The 18,555-nt window shown below is 50.2% G+C and overlaps 1 protein-coding gene across 1 annotated transcript in view; it reads left to right on the forward strand.

The window, feature by feature from the left end:
• LOC105491775 (EH domain containing 4) overlaps nucleotides 1-15,620 on the forward strand; it is a 74,512-nt gene extending 58,892 nt beyond the window's left edge. The window contains exons 5-6 of the mRNA XM_011758445.3: nucleotides 5,967-6,131; nucleotides 12,894-15,620. Of these exons, the coding sequence (XP_011756747.1) occupies nucleotides 5,967-6,131; nucleotides 12,894-13,430 (702 nt within the window). The 3' untranslated portion in view covers nucleotides 13,431-15,620. The remainder of the gene's footprint in view (nucleotides 1-5,966; nucleotides 6,132-12,893) is intronic.
• The last annotated feature ends 2,935 nt before the right edge of the window (nucleotides 15,621-18,555 follow it).

The raw sequence follows: 18,555 nt of genomic DNA on the forward strand, positions 1-18,555 counted from the left end.
AACCCTACAAAGTTTAGGTTTATCAAGCTGACACTTTGAAAACATGCAAAGGGTAAGTTTTCAGATGTCAGCTAAGAGGCGTCAAGTCTGAGTTGGGTTGTGGAGTATGTTTATTTATAGAACACCATAATGAACCAGGATTCATGGCCCATCCAGATAAAACAAGTGCGTCATCATTTTAATCAAACTCCAAGTGTCATAAAGGTGACATTTTAATCACGTGAAAAGTAGATACTCTTCCCAAAGAGCTCTTGAAGTTTATTTCCCTGCTTTTTCTGTTTATATATTTTTTTCACAACTCTGTATTTAAGGAACAGGAAACCTTTAGAGTGGGTTTTTGGTTAGCCTCAAAGATCACTTCTTACAGTCTCAGTAGACATCCTTCTTGGAAGGCGGCTCACACTCTGAGATGCCAATCAGGGTTCGTTTCATGATTCTTTAAAGGAAGCTATTTTGCGAAAGCTCAAAGAAAGGGTTTGGAAAATATCGTTTACTTTTATTCAGCTATAACTAAAATAGCCAAATTAAAGAAATTATACTCGTACAAATCCCAAACAGTGCAAGTTCACTGTCAGACCCCACCCTTTAGAAACATATTGCCCAAGAATAGGAAAGGCTGTCACCCATTTGGAGATCTTTGCTCAACAAAAATGAGGCAACATTTGAGGAAGAAACAAGTAAAACTGAGAAAGAAGAGGAGAGCTCAGTGATTCTCAAAGTTCACTTTAGTTCTGTGGAATTTAGCTTATTCTTTCAAACATAGACTCTTCTCAGTCACATGTGATGTGCAGAGCCTGGCTTTCCTGTCTGTTTGCACTGTCAAATTCCTTCTATAGGCCGGGCACGGTGGCTCACGCCTGTAATCCCAACACTTCGGGAGACCGAGGCGGGCGGATCACTTGAGGTCAGGAGTTCGAGACCAGCCTAGCTAACATGGTGAAACCCCATCTATACTAAAAATACAAAAATCAGCTGGGTGTGGTGGCGGGCGCCTTTAATCCCAGCAACTCAGGAGGCTGAGGCAGGAGAATCGCTTGAACCCAGGAGTCAGAGGTTACAGTCAACCAGGATCATGCCACTGCACTCCAGCCTGGGCGACAAAGCAAGACTCCATCTCAAAAAAAAAAAAAAAAAAAAAAACCTCCTATAAAGAAATGACACATTTTTGGTGCACCAAATGGATTCAGGCTAAAGTGTGTGAGAATCATGATATGATGGATCATGAAGATCGTGGTATTGCCTAGTCCTCGGCAGGGCTCTAAAAATAACTCGGTCAGCAGCCCTGAGCTCCTGTGGACGTGTGTGTGTCAGTGCTTGAGCCCATAAATGGAAGCCTGTCTCTTTGAAGGTTGACCTCAGACGACTGTGTGGCCCCCTCCGGTCCCCTTTGAGGCTGCACAGAATTACTCATGCCATTGGAGCCAGTTTTGATCTGAACAGCATAACAAACCCTTGCTCAAGTGGGAACACGTCAGCCGCCTTTCTCTGCCTCTCACAGTCTCACACTCTTGTTACCCCATGGGTTCATCTTTTGGGTCTCGGGCTTATTAACTGAATTTTTTATATTATCATAAACCCACTTTATAAACGTGCTGATACCCTGGCTTTAAATACTCTATGCAGGTTTCCAGAGCTGGGCTTCCAAAGCCGCAGATCTCCAGCAGGTCGCGTTAAGTTTGCGGATGAGCGTGGCACAGGCGTCACCATGCCTTCCCAGCCCACCTTCCCCCACCTACTGCCTGATCCTCACATTCCATGAAGCTTTTCATTCCAGCACTGGTCACTGCCAGCATCCAGCACTCGCTGAACTTACCCTCCAAGCCCAGAGTAGATGTGGCCAGTATCACTCTTTAGTATGTGTGTCTCAGTCTTGGAGACACACACACACACACATCATTGGACGCAATTAATGAGACCTGTGTCAGAGTGAAAGTGTGAACTACATATGCATTCGTATACATTTAAAGGGGAGGACATTCCTTTCTGCTTATTGAGTTATTAGCCTAGAGAAAAACTCATTTGTCATTTTGATCCTTTTGATTTCCCCCAGTCATCCCCATTAGATGCCTTGGGGCTTCTGCAACTTTACACACGGCAAAGGATGACTTGAACAAGATAGGAATGTTCAGAAGCCCCCAGGGGTCAATGTAAATTAAACACTTGGAACCCAAATTCATTTTATTACTATTTAAATAGAGAGAGTTTATTAATTATTTGGTAAGGAGTAACCAGCCAGGAGCCCTCTCGCGCATTCTGCACCTCCAGCTGTTGGTCTTTGGCCATTGGTTGATAACAAGTTGCATTTACTCTTCTTTCTAGTGAGCAGAGTGCATTCAAATGCATGGCCTCTGCTATTCTCATAATAACTCTGTGAGCTGAATGTTGCTGTCATGTCTAATTTGTGGATGAGCACGCTGAGGCGGAGATCCCACGCCTGGCCCCAAGTTGCTCAGTGGGTAGGCAGTGGTCACGGGGCCTGAGCCTCATCTTCCAGCGCTAGGTCTAGTCCCCCTCTTCTCTTTCCTACTCCTCCTCTTCCCAATTAGTTTTATCTCGGTATAAAGGTCAAAAGACCCGTGTGTTTCCACCTCCTTCCCCAGGGACAACCGCCAGGTCTGGTCCTCAGTCTGGCATGTATTTGGAGACACCTTTGACACGTAAGTGCAGGAGTGAGCTCTGGAGGCTGACTGTGAATTTTAGCCATTCAGGCTGTCCCGTCTGTTTACCAGACGACTTTAGAAAATGACAGGGTTCCATCCCGCCAGCAGCTCGCAGTCTTCACCCGCATTCCCACGTGGTGTCCTGACGTGTGTGTGCCATCACTGTGTCCGTGTTTGATGTGTGGGGAAAGGGAGAATAAAGGACTATTCCAAAGCCTCTCAGTGAATTAGACACAATCAGAAGTCAAACCTCAGATCAAAGTTTTCCAAACTCATTCTGTGGGACACAGTTCATTTTCAATTCCAGATTTTGAACAACTTCAGTAAGATTATGAACGCATACCCACAGGGAGTCATTAGTTCTTTCAGGACAGGAATGAGGCACTTGGATGCTAGTGCCAGCTCCGCATCTGCCAACTAGCTGTGTGACCTTGAGTGAGTCACATGGATGTCCTGGGACCAGGAATTAAATTAGATATCGGGGGTCACTTCCAGATTTAGTACTCCATGATGCCAAGAATTATAATTTACCTTGTGACTTGATGAATTTATTTATTTATTTATTTATTTATTTATTTATTTATTTATTTTGAGATGGAATCTTGCTCTGTTGCCCAGGCTGGAATACAGTGGGGCAATCTCAGCTCACTGTGACCTCCGCCTCCCGGGTTCAAGCAATTCTCCTGCCTCAGCCTCCCGAGTAGCTGAGACTACAGAAGCACACCACCACACCCAGCTAATTTTTGTATTTTTAGTAGAAGCGGGGTTTCACCATGTTGGTCAGGCTGGTCTCGAACTCCTGACCTCAAGTGACCCACCTGCCTCAGCCTCCCAAAGTGCTGGGATTACCAGCGTGAGCCACTGCACCCAGCCAACTTGATGAACTTCTGAAAGCAGGTCCGTGCACAGAAGCTGGCCCTGGGTTATTACCTAGGACACACCAGGAAGGGCAGGAGGCAGGTGGATGTGCAGAGGCAGCGTAACAGGAGACTTCCACAAAACAGGCTAATGGAACTTCCCAGAAGTGGAGGCTGGGGCCGAGAGCAGCCGCAGTGTGAGCAGGTCACCTAAGGGTCATGACTGAGGTGGCACCAGGCTGGTGGAAGGAGGAGGGAGTTGAGACCTGGCACGAGATCAGCCCCAGGTTTGTCAGGGCGCTGGAGGGCTAGTGTTGGGGCAGCCTCGGTCATCAGCCAGCAAACACCACGAGGCCTGAGACGGAGCAGGTGCCACTCAGTGGGTGGAGGGTGCGGCAGGTGCACATCAGCTGAGTTCAGTGCAGGTAAAGCGGGCCCTGGGCACCAGGGAGTGTTCAGGAACAGTGTGCCCAACTTTGGGGGCGGGGGGCAGGGACTGGGCGAGCAGTCAGACAGATGAGTGGGAACTAAGCCCTCCCTGAGCTGGGGGAACGGGCAGCTCAGAGGTACCTTACTAGTAGGTGGTGAGGGGTCTTGGGAAGCCCTGTAGGGGCCTAGGCAGCTGCTCCAGGGCGGGGCCCCAGGGCAGAGAAGGGGGGTGTCTCAATAAGAAGCCCTTGTGTTTGGGAGACTGAGCAGCTGTGGGGGCCTCCTGCTTCCCTTGGGGTGGCTCCAGGGTGGGGTGAGCCTGAGCACAGAAGAGAGAGTACACATAGGTATACACAAAGAATATATACATAGGCCCAGTCCAGAGTTCCTTGCACCAAGGAAATGATGCGAGGACAGCTGGTGAGCAGCTGGTTCTCCCTGATGGAACATGGCAGCCCCTCCAGTTTGAGGGTGCTCCCCCAGCCCTGGCCCTCCCCAGCCCACCCACACCAAGCCAGGCATTCACTGCCGGAGGCAAAGGAATTGGTAGCTTACCACTTGCTCATCACAGCCTCAGGAGCGCGGTTAAAGCCCAGGGTTCTAAATAACGGATCCCAAACTTTGGGTTTCTCTAGTTATCTCTAAGAATCTTGTAAATCATTTCAGTTGTCTTCATTTGAAAAATATGTACATAAACAAGCTTGCTGGTGACAGAAAGGTTTAGCGTTCTCTCTCCAAGTCCATCCTCTCAGCGGTAGCCAGGCTGCACAGTGTCTGCTTCTGTTAAACGACCCTTGTGCAGACGGGAAGTTGGCATTATCTGACCTCAGCATGTCAGACCTTGCATTAGGTACTTAGGTTAGCGTCCGAATCCTCGCAAAAGGTTTTTGGCTGTGTCCAGCATGTGTCCACACACGGGCCCTCAGCTGAGCTACAGAACGTATCTGCTTACCCCGTTTATTTAATTTCAACTTCCACAAGATTACAGTAGAAGCCTGTTTTCTTCAATTACTCTGGAATTCAAGATGTACAAAGAGGCCGGGCACAGTGGCTCATGCCTGTAATCCCAGCACTTTGGGAGGCCAAGGTGGGTGGATCACCTGAGGTCAGGAGTTCAAGACCAGCCTACCCAACATGGTGAAACCCCATCCCTACTAAAAATACAAAAATTAGCCGGGCGTCATGGCTCACACCTATAATCCCAGCTACTTGGGAGGCTGAAGCAGGAAAATCGCTTGAACCAGGAGGTGAAGGTTGCAGTGAACCAAGATCGTGCCGTTCCACTCCAGCCTGGGCAACAGAGCGAGATTCCATCCAAAAAAAACAGATATACAAAGAGAACTTTTGTAGTGAACTTTTCTCAATATCCTGAAGCTGGAAATCAGTAGAAGAGTGGAAATGTTAAGGCCAGATTCTCTCCCCTCCAATGACAGACCCCAGGCCCCAGTGATCAAGGTTTCTGGGCTCCTCTCCCAGAGGGATCTTCTGCCATCCAGCCTGATCCCAGGCAGCTGGTCTTGTGCAGAATGACTTTCGTTCCGCCTGCAGAGATCTCAGAGTCTAAACCTCCCACAACGGGGGTTATGGGAGTTCTCATCAAATTGTTCACTGGGTACAGATTTCCATGTTGATCAGCCATTGACACCAGCCTCCAGTTTCATTTCCTGGTGCTCCCAGGCACCAGCCTGGTGAAACTTTCTCTTGAGTGTTCTGGTTAATTGCCAGAACTAAGAGCTCTCCCGCCCAGGCCCCACCCATACCACTCACTCCCTACAGGCACCAGAATTGCCACTCAGAGGCACAACGGAACAGTAACCGTAGAATTTCCCCAAGTCTGGCCGCATTCCAGCCACCCTTGGACAGCTGCACTCCCCCTGTACCCTCCCCTCCTCCTGTGCTTGGGACCTGGTCTGTGTGGGTACCTGCTATGTGTTATGATGGAGTTAAGATGCGATCTTGTTTGTTCCTTCTCTGGTGCAATTCTAAATGACACTTCCCTGCCTGATCTGTACCCCTCCAGGTGCATGCCTACATCATCAGCTACCTGAAGAAGGAGATGCCAAGTGTATTTGGAAAGGAAAACAAGAAGAGAGAGCTTATCAGCAGGCTACCGGAAATCTATATTCAGCTACAGCGAGAATACCAGATTTCTGCAGGGGACTTCCCCGAGGTCAAGGCTATGCAGGTACTGGGAGCCCCTCACAATGTCATGGGCAGAAGGTGGAGATGCAGTGCCACATTGTCTGACTGTTTGCTGGAGACACATGAGGGTCTCATGGTTTAGGATCAAGGAGAATGCGCCTTCCTAATGGTGATCCATGATAATAGGCTATGAATAAAGCAGAAATTGTCTGTCTTCCAAAATGAGTAAACAAAGGAGACACATGGCCAAAGGCAAACGAAGCTCCCATGAGAAAGTCAGGTGAGCAGCCCTCTCAGACTGTGTCCCAGGAGGCTGGTTGGTGTTGCGGTGACACTGCTTTTTGGAATCCCAGAACCTTGAGGGAATCAGAGCTGGGAGTGGCCTTGAGGGTCACCTTGGGCGGCCTCCTCCAGCCCTGCCCAGACCTGCCCCACACTGTGGGATTATGTGCTTAGGCGGCCTTGCTGCTGTAGGCTCAAGGGCTCCAGCAGGGGCTGTGGGGCTCTGCGGACGCTGCTGGACTGTGTGGGCACAGGGAGGACCATGCTTAAAGGCTGGCGCTGGGCAGCCGTTGGCCCGCTGTCAAGGCCTCTCTTGAGTTGTGGCCGGGCGGCTCTAGCCAGGCAACAACGGGTGCTGCATTCAGCCGCCCCAGCCCGACCAGCATATCTACCTGTCCGTACTGCTATTAGATGAGTGTGCCCTCACAAGCGAGGCCACCCATCTGGCGTCTGGGCTGACAGTCCTCACAGAGCCAGGCTGGCTGTCTTCTTATCTGGTGCAGGGACCCCTCTGCCCTGGGGGCCACAGTCCTCTCTGTAAAGCAGGAGCCACAAACTCAGATGCCTGCAGCCACTACCCAATACCACAAACAGTGGAGCAGGCCAGGCGAAAGAGAAACTCTGTCACCCTTGCTTCCTGAAGTTGCTACAGTGCCTCGCTGCAGGGAGACGCTGCTCTTGAGCCCTGGGGCTCTGCAGATTCCTCCCTTGCCAGGCCTCTCCTGCTGGTCCCCTGTGAGCCCGATAATGTAGAGAGCAGACTCTGGAACCAGAGCTACTCATGACAAAGCTAGCCTGGGATGGCCAGGTCAGAAGACACCCAGGGTCCTCTGAGCTGGGGGAAGGCAACAAGGAAAGCATGATCTCAGGAGCAGCCGTGGCCCACTGAGATGGAGGATACAAGGAGGGCTGAGCCTTTGCTGAGAATCACCTGGAGTCAGGTCTATGCCCAGTACCTTAGCACCACTGAAGGTGGGTGAGCAAGCAAGTGCAGGATCCAGCCGGCCACTCCAAGTGCTGACATGGGAGCAGGCTCTGTGCAGGGTCTGCAGCCAGACCAAGTCTGTCACCCCAAGGGGAATGTGGCAGTGCCCAGGCAGGGATGCCTGCAACCCCAAAGCCCCAGAAGGGGTGTTACAGTATGCTAATTAGCTCTTTTAGTTCTGCATAATGTTAGCAGCTCAGTCACCCTCTTACCCTGCTCTGGCCCATGGCTCTGGACCAGCTGGGCCCCACCACTACTTCTGTTGAGTGGCATGGCTACCCTCCACCAGTGAGGGCGGAGGGCCAGTGTTACAGCCTTTCTGGGTATCTGCATTTGGTGGGTCCCAAGCTCTAGTCCCACATCCGAGAAGAATGAGGTCGTGCTGACAATTGAAGGGTGATGAGGGTGGAGGATTTTATTGAGCAACGAAACAGCTCTCAGTGAAGAGGGGATGGGAAGATTGGGTCATCTCTCCCGAAGTCAGGTCATCTCCCCAGTGTGGCTGAGTCTGGGGTTTTTATAGGCACAGGTTAGAGGAGTGCATGCTGATTGATTTGTGAGTATACAAAAAAGATTAAAACAAAGGCACCAGTGAAAGGTGGGCATGACAGTGTAAAAACAATTAGGGAAGGGTAGGTATATGTAAAATAGGTGAAGGGTAGGGATCAATCAAAGAAAAGCAGCCAAATGGGAAGACACGTTCTCAGTCTGGTCTGTGGATTTGACTTGTAGCTTGGCCTGCAGGCTTTAAAATGCCTTTGGCTTGAAGATAGAGTTTCACTGGAGACCCGCCCCTGTCTGCCTCAGCATTTGTCTGCCTCCTGCTGCTATCACTGTTCTAGGCCCCTGGAATAAATCAGAAAAAAAAAAAAATGAACAAATGGGGCTGGACATGGTGGCTTATGCCTGTAATCCCAGCACTTTGGGAGGCCGAAATGGGAGGATCACTTGAGTCCAGGGGTTGGAGAACAACCTGGGCAACGTAGTAGGACCCTGTATCCATTAAAATATTTTAAAATTAGCCAGATGTGGTTGGCTCATGCCTGTGATCCCAGCCACTTGGGAGGCTGAGGTGGGAGGATGGCTTAAGCCCAGGAGGTCAAGGCTGCAGTGAGCCATGATTGTGCCACTGCACTCTAGCCTGGGCGACAGAGGAGACCTGTCTCAAAAAACAGAAAAAATGAACAAATGGAGGTAAAAATAATTGACAACAACCCCATTGTCAGGACACATGTTTCTTCTTACAATATGAGCACCGTTGTGCTTCCATGTAATTGGATTATCTGATATCTGATATTTAGTATCTCTCTCCCACATAAGTCTGCGGCTCCATGAGATCAGTGACCCATGCCCTGTTCACTGCCATATCCCCAGCATCTAGGACGTAGTGAGTGCTCAGTTAACACATGCCGAATGAATTGGTAAGTTAGTGTAAGGCCATATCACAGCAGGCTCTCAGGCCCTGACCCAGCCTCGATTCCCACAGGGCTTATAGACCAGGGGTTCCCAGTGCCAAGGCCTGGAAGCTGCAGGAAGAGGCCTTCTTGGGAAGTAAGCTGAGGTCCAGTCACACCACCCGATTCCTTCAGAGAATCCCCAGGAATAAGGCAGCATGGAGCCTGTCAGGAATGCTCAGTGACACCTGATACTGCAAGCTACCTTGCTGTCACCGGAAGCTTTGAGGGGCACATATGTGGATTAGGGCCTCTCCCATCCCTGAGACTGTTAAAGTCTAACATCCTCTACAACATAGGCCTTGACAGAGAGTGGGCATATGCTTAGACATGACCATATTGTGATCTTTGCACAGATCAGGGTCACACGGAGAGTTTGCTGATGCCAGTATAGGTTGCTGTTCTCCCTGTTCTCTCATGGAGCCAGCTAGTCAGAGTGACTCTTAGCTGTAGCAGTGAGAGGAGCATGTATTTTGAAGGCTTTTCGCTGTGCTGGGATAGGCCCTGCAACCCACCTGTGTGGCTGCCGGTGCATGCCTGGCACACTCTGGGGAGGGACCATGACTGACAGCACAGTGTCAATACTGCAGGACGAGATGAGCGCCAGAAGGGCCACCGTGACTGCTGACTCTGATCTTCCCACTGGAAGGAGAATTTGGACCCCTCAGCTCATGAGTTGGCAGCATTTCAACAGCAGAGGGCAGCAGAGTCAGCCCCGTCTGCTCAGACCCTCCGGTGGATTTGCAAACTCTTCTGGTGAATGTTGGCAATTAATGAGCAAGGGACAGCCCTACCGGAGACGGGGGCTGGGAACGGACCTTTGCCTCTTGAGAGGGAGCAATTCCAGGGTCCTAGCTCAGTGGATACAACTGTCGATGGGCAAATACCTTTAAGTTCCCCAGTGTGTGTTCATCCCAATAAGAACTATTTTGGACTCACCCTGGCAGAGGGCAGGGATGATGATGGTTTGGTGCTGATGTCAGGAGTGACATGATGATGGTTTAACTGGTGCCCCCGCAGTCCCCGGTCAAGCCTGGGGGGGACCACAGGGATGAGAATGGAGAGTTTATTTCCTGCCTGCCTCCCAGGACGGGAATAACTGCTGCCTCCTGTCCACCCCGCAAATATGCGGCCGCTCCCCCGCCAGTTTTCCAGAGCTCTGCAGTCGGAATCCACGGCCCCTGCAGGCTGGTGGGAAGTCTGGGCAGGCATCACCCTCCTTTGTCTGCTGGACCAGACACAGGGGCTCTGTGTGCGCTCCGAGCACAGGCTCATTCTTAAGGAAATAGGGTAGGTGTTCACGCACCCGGGGAATCCAAACTTGTTGAGCCAGCAGCGCTGGGATTTTTGTGGGGGATGCCTGCTCTTCCACCTGCTTAGCTTTCTCTTTTCCATCTCCTCGGCTGACTGAGACGTTGGTGGTAGGAGCCCGCAGTGCAGGCCGCATTGTTTGGTGCTGATGTCAGGAGTGAATGCTAGTGACTGCGTTTGAGAGACCCGGCCTGCAGTACCCGCTGCTCTGAGCTGAGCAGGGGCCACACGCTGGGTTTGCACGATTCAATGGCTGCTGACGTTGCTACCTGAGAAGAATGTCAGAGTCCCTTCCCTAGAGAAATGTCAGCCCGTTCAGCTGATATTTCTCAGCTCTGTCCCCCCACCGTCTACCACCCGGGAATCCCCTTCCAAATGTCAGCCCAGAATTCCTGCCCTGCCACCCTAGAGACCATGATTTTGATTCTCTATTGGAAACAACCTGTGTGTCCAGCTACAGGGAACAGGGTAAATGAAGAATGGCCCAGCTCTGCAGTCTAAGTTCAATATTCTGTAGCTGTTAAGAGAAAGGTTATGTAAAAATTAATACCACAGAAATATATGACATATTGTTAACAGTATGGTATTGTTTCAGTGTGTGTGTGTGTGTGTGTGTATGTGCATGCATGTGTGTGTCTGTGTGTATGTGTTAATGGCTAGAAATGCATGCCCAGATATGCTAGCAGAGATTTTTGCCAGATGATGAGATTATAAATTATTTTAAATTTTTAGTTTTGCTTACCAGTTTTTTCTCAGTTTCTCAGTCAGAAAGCATATTTATGATAACACCAAGGTTTTTTTTTTTTTGTTTTTTGGTTTTTGTTTTTTTCCCCTAGCAGCGTGTCACATTGCTTCTGTCCAAAACAGCAAGGTCTGACTTTTCCTTGCAAATCTCCCTGCCTCATCTCCAGAAAACTGCACACCTGCATGGCCTGTCTTTTGGCCCCCTCTAGAACTGTACATACAGAAATACTTCACACATAAAACCTACCATACCTGGAACATTTCTGCATTTGTTTGATAAAACTACTGTTGAAGACATTTTTCATCAGATCTTTGAAGCTCCTCGTGTAAAGCTCTAGGTAACTCTCACAGTTCAGGGCCACGGAAAGTTTGTCTCTTGCAATAAACAAGTGTTTTCTCTCCTTAGACAGTGAGGGTCCCCAGGGGTCCCCCTGGGCAACTGAGCTCTTCTCCATATCCAGGCAGTAGTTTTCCTTAACCTCAGCCATCTGATGTGATTATTCCCTTCCTCTCCCTCACATATATATATAGGTCTCATGCCCAGGCCGGTCTTGAACTCCTGGGCACAAGCAGTCCTCACACCCTGGCCTCCCAAAGTGCTGGGATTACAGGCGTGAACCACCGAGCCTGGCCGCTCTCCCTTTTAATGACTTGGCTTTTTTCTTTCTAATGACTTATTAATTTCATGTTATCCTTTTCACCGTGTTATGTCAGGTCCTTTTTTAAACAATTGGAGTGTCTGTCCTCCATTACAACATAAGCTCATTTAAAGCAGGAACTATGGCTTTTCATATTTATTCTATATCCTCAAGCCCCAGAACAGGGGCTGGTGCAGAGTAAATGACAAATAAAAGTTGGGCAGGTGGGTGGATGGATGAATTGTTGGCTGAATGGATGGATGGAGGGTTGATTGAATGGATGGATGGTTAGATAGAGGGTTGATTGGACAGGTGGATGGATGGACGGATGGATGGAGTAACCAAGGAGAACCAAGGTAGGAAGGTCATTTTCTTCAGTGCCGTCCACAGAGCCTCTGTGGCATCCTGTAGTCTGCCCCAGCCTGGGTGGGCAGTCATGTTTACCAGGCCCCCTCTAGAGCCTGTGCTTCTGCTGCTCTGTGGGCTGACAGGCTGCCTCGCTCAACAGGTGGAGCTAAGACCTGTCCTGACCTGGCCAGTGATACTCAGGCCTACTGGCTACGTGTATTCCCTCGGGCTCCCCAGCCCTACTCTCTGCTCTTACAAGTTCCAGCTTTTGCTTACTTGTCCATATTTTTGAGATGACAGTGGATCCATGATGATTATTTTTATGTGCAAGGTCTCCATGGCCCTGCCTCGATACCTTCCTGGGGTAGCGTGGGTGCTCCTGGTCAGGCCGTACTTGGTGGGGCTGGTCCTACAGGGTTCCTGTTGAGTAGACCCCTCAGCTCATTCATGAGAGGTTAGAGCCACTGAGAAGGCGCCCTAAACTACATTTTTTAGGTGCTCTGAAAACAAGGTATTTAATTAATTGTTTTACATAAATACAGTCCTTCTGTCACAGCTCTGTGTTCCCACTCGGAGAGCATTAGCGAAGAGCCAGGAGACAGGGACTCTGCCTTGCCTCTGCCAGACAGCCCCTCACAGCTCCCTGGAAAATGGGGTTCTAAATGCCTGCCCCTCCTTCCTCCCAGGATTGCTGTGAAGATCGGCTGAAGTGTGTGGTGAACTCCCTTGAGAAATAGAATACTAACTCTAGAGCATTTTAAAAAGGCAGGTGAAAAAAGGTTTCTCAGAGTCCTCAGAGGTTGCTGTGACTCGTGCGGCCACTAGCGGAGATTGGCTGCCGTAGGAAAACACCTGTTTCTTGTTCCAAAAAAACCGCTCCTATATCTGGTGCATTGGATACGGGAAGCTCCCAAAGAATGCACTCCTCAGTAGTGCGTGGTGGGCGTCTGCCTGGGGCAGAATTAGTCTCCCTCCAACGGCCCCCAGCTGTTTCCCCCTGAAGAGACCGCATGTAACCCATCCTGTGGTTTGTCCTTCTGCAGGAACAGCTTGAGAACTACGACTTCACCAAATTCCACTCGCTGAAGCCCAAGCTGATCGAGGCAGTGGACAACATGCTGAGCAACAAGATCTCGCCCCTTATGAACCTCATCAGCCAGGAGGAGATGAGCACGCCCACGCAGCTGGTGCAGGGCGGCGCCTTCGACGGCACCACCGAGGGCCCCTTCAACCAGGGCTACGGGGAGGGCGCCAAGGAGGGCGCCGACGAGGAGGAGTGGGTCGTGGCCAAAGACAAGCCCGTCTACGACGAGCTCTTCTACACTCTGTCGCCCATCAATGGCAAGATATCGGGTGTCAACGCCAAGAAGGAGATGGTGACCTCCAAGCTGCCCAACAGCGTCCTGGGCAAGATCTGGAAGCTGGCCGACTGCGACTGCGATGGCATGCTGGACGAGGAGGAGTTCGCGCTGGCCAAGCACCTCATCAAGATCAAGCTCGATGGCTACGAGCTGCCCAGCAGCCTGCCCCCCCACCTCGTGCCACCCTCGCACAGGAAGTCCCTGCCCAAGGCCGACTGAGGGGCGGGCCGCAGAACGGGCCGGGAACTGGAGGACCCGGGCCTCAGGCCTGCTCCGCCACTGACTCACCAAAGGACCTTGGGCAAGGCACTGCCCTCTCTATGCCTCAGTTTCCCCATCTGTAGAATGGGGAGGGTGGACACTGGAAACTAGATGACTTCTTTCACCTCCAAAATTCCCTTTGTTTCTATGAAAATATTGGGGGTAGGAGGGTGGATTAGGAGATTGAATGGTTGAGAAGAAAGAGAAATTGTCCAAAGAGTCCTCAGAATCTGCCTGGAGCACGCATGGGGATGGGCCTGGTCCGTCCCGGGAACCCCAGGAAGGGAGCCGGGGCTTACGCGGAGCAGCTGGGTCTTCAGGCTGCCTGGGCTGTTCGTTCTCATGAACGACTCGGGAGCAGCTGTCTGGCCCTCAGAGGGCACCAGGAGGCAGCAAAGATTATCTTATTTATTTTATTTTGTTTTCTGCTATATTTAGAGCGGCAAAAAACAGAGCAGAGGGTTTCTGCTGTCTCCAGACTGTCTACCAAAGAGAAGGCGACAGATGCCTCCTGGGCTTGGAAGGGGGATGCACTGTGGATCCCCCATCCATTCTGCAGAGCAGGCAGCCAGGCCCCAGCGTGCGTCCGTTCCACTGCCCCGATGACCACCTGGTCAGCCCTCGCAGCCTCCCCTCCAGGGGGCTTTCCAGCAAAGCCATATTCGGCTAGGAATTTGGAACTCACAATCTTTATTAACCCCTGGCAAAACTTCCCGTTTGCACGTCAAATCACATTGAAGCCTGAAGATGAGCTTTTCTTACTAGTTTTTCCAGTAAGTAATAGCAAAACCCACGTATCATACTTAAACTACAGTAAGGAAAAGAGGTGGTTCTCTGCAGTGATTGTTTAGTGTGGCCCTCAACCAGTAAATATCCCCAAGTCTCCTTGGTGGGTGGCAGGATTTAAATTCAGCCAAATCCTGTCCTAGTGTGTGCAGTGTCCTCGGCCCTGTAGACACAGGTGAATGAGGGACCAGCCCTGCCCTGGGCTGTTGAGAAGAGATCAGTCCACCCAGAGTTAGACATTGTTTTTGTAGAAAACAGGCATTTATTATATTTAGGGTTTTTTTTTTTTCCCTTACAGGATAAAAGCCCTTTATACAGAAACAGAATGGAACCTTTCATATAAAAGCTTTTCTTTAAAGGCTGTGTGGTTCGTATCATGAATGCCTGTCATGAGGCAGGATTCGGGCACATACCTGTACTTTGGCCCCAGAGTGTGCTCTCCCCAAATCCCCTGAGTAAACCTCTCTGGACCGCTGCTCAGACAACTATGTCAGGTGCCTCCCCCTCTGTGGGCACCAGCTTGGGGAGGTAGGTGCCATCCACCATTATTTATGCAGGAAGAGACACAAAACAGCGACAGCCACATGGTACGGGGCACCAGAAGTGAGTGAAATCAGAACCGTCCCACCGAGTCTTCCAAAAGTCACATAATTTTTTTTTCTGTCACCTGCCTTTGGTGACAGGGTCAAAGGCACAGATTGAAAGAGAAGATCTTGACTTGGGAGAAGCATTTATATCCAGATGCCCACCCTCACACTCCCTAGCTTACTTTCCACATAATTTAGTTTTAAGAGAAGGAAATGCATAATGTGGTTTTTAGTCTTAGCAAGCACTTAAATTCGTTAGATGCATAGAAAAGAACCATTTATCATTTTATTATTTTTATTTTTATTTTTATTTTGAGATGGAGTCTCACTCTGTCACCAGGCTGGAGTGCAGTGGCACGATCTCGGTTCACTGCAATCTCCGCCTCCCAGGTTCAAGCGATTCCCCTGTCTCAGCCTCCCAAGTAGCTGGAAAAACAGGCACGCGCCACCACGCCTGGCTAATTTTTGTATTTTAGTAGAGACGGGGTTTTACCATGTTGGTCAATATGGTCTCCATCTCCTGACCGCGTGATCCACCCGCCTCGGCCTCCCAAAGTGCTGTAATCTAAGCAGACCATTCTGTAAATGCGTGAGGACCACCTGAAGTCTGCAACCACAGTGGAGGTCACCAAAGGGTCAACTGAGGAAGGGAAGAGGGAATTCACTTGACCAAAGGCTTAGAGATGCCCAGGCAAGCTGATTTTTCCATCCAGAATTATCTTGTTATTTAACTCTGCTCAATTGTCATATATAAACATGAATTTATATACATGTATGTCACATGAGTATGTCGTTTTAAAACAACGTGTACGTATGTAAGTTTTGTCTGGATACAGAAAGCTTCTTTAGAGGGCAGCAGGTTGAGGTCTCCGATTTCTCCGTGGAGGGAAACCTCTCAGGCGCTGTGACCTCCCTGCCCCTGCGCCCTCAGGTGGGAGTGACGTCAGGCAGCGCGGTCCTTTCCCTGCTGGCACCTGGTAATGTTCTTGGAAAGAAAGAAAAAAAAAAGGGAAATCATGTGGCCACTTTTCTTAATATCCTCTTACATGAAGTCATTCATCATGAAAAGTTGACTGGAAAAGAACACACTAGAAAATATTAGGGATGGTGACCAAGTGAGGACTTGTATCTTCCCAGGACCAGTACAAAGTTCTGTGAATGTGTCCACACCACCAGCAGTCTCCCCACCCCACACGGCAGGGCGGCAGGGCCGACCCTGGGGCCTGCTCACCGCCACTGTTGCCCTTCCTGCACCACCCCAATTTTCAAAGAACCTCTTCCCCAGAGTGTTTATGTATAGGAGGGAGGGTGGAAGTACCTAAACTCTAGAACTACAACATCTAAGAAGCTGAGGCCCTGTTTTCTACACAGCATATGGTATCGCATAACACAAACCTTCCGGTCTTGAGTTTAAAGGGAAAATGAAAACTCCAGCCTATTGCTCCCACAGTCTGCTTCCAAGTTGTCAGCCTGCCAGTGAGGGTCTCCTGATCCCGTTTGTAAAGAAACACTGCACTAAGACTTGGGAATCTCCCCAGCTCCCAGGGAGGGGCGGCACACAACAGCCTTCCACTGCGGCTTCTACCTCCTGCACCGGTCCCGCAGCATCTGTCCATTCTTGTCCGAACTCACCGCACTTGGATGGCTTGCGGGCAGGGTCGCTTTTTGGGGGAGGGTCATTCTTTCAGTTGGCTTTTGGTTTCATTTCTCCAGGGCTGGACCTGGTTCTCTTTTGAACACTTGTCATGATGTGGCAAGAGCGTCTTTGGATTTGGGGCTGTGGTTCACCCGCGGGAGTCACAGCTGCGGCCTGGACCTTTCCGCCTCGCACCCTCGCTCACCCCCTTCATTATGCCTGGAGGATGCCTGAGACGATTGCCTTCAAGATGAGGAAAGTGTTTCAGTGTTTATTTCCTCCATGGGATGTAGCAGGCGAGCATGCTTAGGACAGAAAACCACTGAGTACTCAAGTAAATGTGGGCCTAATACAAGAGTGTATTGGGTTCCAGTGTTGGTTAACCAATGCAGTTAACACACAGTGCTTCCATTGTTTTTCTTTTTGTAATCTTATTTAGAAGTTTCAAACAAAAAGACACAGTCTGCTGATCAGTACACATGGAGCTGCCTCTCCCACTGGCTCATTTTCCAGTGACTGCGTGCTGGCCTCTCGGAGCAGAGTGTGGATCCCTGGATCCAGTTTGAACTGGGGGAAAAGAGTTAGGGAGAGGGTGTGCCTGTGACCCCCAACTCTTCCTGTGGAGAAAAACCCAAAATGTGGCTGCTTCAGAAGGAAAGCAGCCCCATCGGGTGGGGGCAGAAGAGGGTAGGCAGCAGAGGCCAGGTCTGCAGACAAAAGCCCCACCTCAGAGTGGTTGGAAGCCAGGACAGCAAGGACTCATGGAGGTGGCTGCTTCACAGGAGTCCTTTCTCCAGTCGTGCTAGGGAGGAGCCCCTGCCTGGCCAGCACTGCCCCTGCCTCTTGCCGCACCTCGCCAGTGTGCCCTCCCCCTGCCCACCACCGTAGTAGGCATCTGGCTTTTCTCACCAACCCATCTACCTTTTTGGTGGTCCAGACCTAGAGTCCTTGCAAGTACTCCTCCTCCCACCCTCACTTCAAGTGAGGTTTGGATGAGATAGACCACATCCCCCTGGTCACAAATACTGGTTCAGGAGTGGACATGTGGGCCTGTTCAAGCTGATGAGAGCCAGGACCCCCAGACTTCTGTTACAACTCTTGGGAGAGAGATTCTCTCTTCTCTGAACCTTGCAGTATATAGAAATGAGCCTATTGATGCAACAACATAAATGGCATTGAGAGGGGTGTCCAGAGCTGCTGGGGTCAGGGGAGGGAGGTCAGCCTGGCAGAAGCCACCTTGTGGAGCATGAAAATGAAAGAGACCTTGAGAAAGGCCAGAGGAATCCAGGCCTGTGGTGACATTTGAGCTGCTGGATCAAACTTCACCTGAAGTCCTATTCCTACTAGATTTTATTTTTTCCACTGTGTGGGCCAATGCATTCCCTTTATACTGTTTAAGCCAGGCATGGTGGCTCACACCTATAATCCCAGCAACTCGGGAGGCTGAAGTGGGAAGATCGTTGAGGCCAGGAGTTCAAGACCAGCGTGGGCAACATAAGAAGACCCTGTCTCTAAAAAAGAATTAAATATAGATAAATAAATAAGTAAATAAATAATAAAAATATATTGTTTAAACCAGTTTCACTTGAGATTTTGGTTACTTGCCACATAAATAATCCAAACTTTGTTCCGACCCACAAGGTTCTCATTTCACCAGGGGCTACAATCAGACATGGTCAAACAGGAGCCAGTCCTTGCATTGTGTGCAGTGGCTTTAGCTGCTGTTGAGTTAGAAAGGAAGAAAGGCAGTCCACAGCCCCCGCCAACAACTTCAAAATGCCAATCTCTGTTGAGGACTATGTGCGAAGCACCACGCAGTTCAGTCCGTCCTCCCGTGCTCACAGCATCACCCAGGACTCCGTGGGTTGAGGGTCTTACTAGGAGAAGGAACAAGCTAGTCTCCCTAGGGTAAGCGGGTGGGGTGAGATTGTTTCTAGAAGAAACAGGATTTTAACTGTGTCAGACAGGATAGGTGAATGTGGATGATGGAGAGTGGGAAGGGACGTTCGAAGCTGAAAGAACAGCTGAAGCCCAGCCTTGGGGCAGGAGAGCTCTGGTCCTGCTCAGGAAATGG

The sequence above is a fragment of the Macaca nemestrina genome, chromosome 7, assembly GCF_043159975.1.
Source record: "Macaca nemestrina isolate mMacNem1 chromosome 7, mMacNem.hap1, whole genome shotgun sequence".
In the NCBI taxonomy this organism is placed as follows: domain Eukaryota; kingdom Metazoa; phylum Chordata; class Mammalia; order Primates; family Cercopithecidae; genus Macaca; species Macaca nemestrina.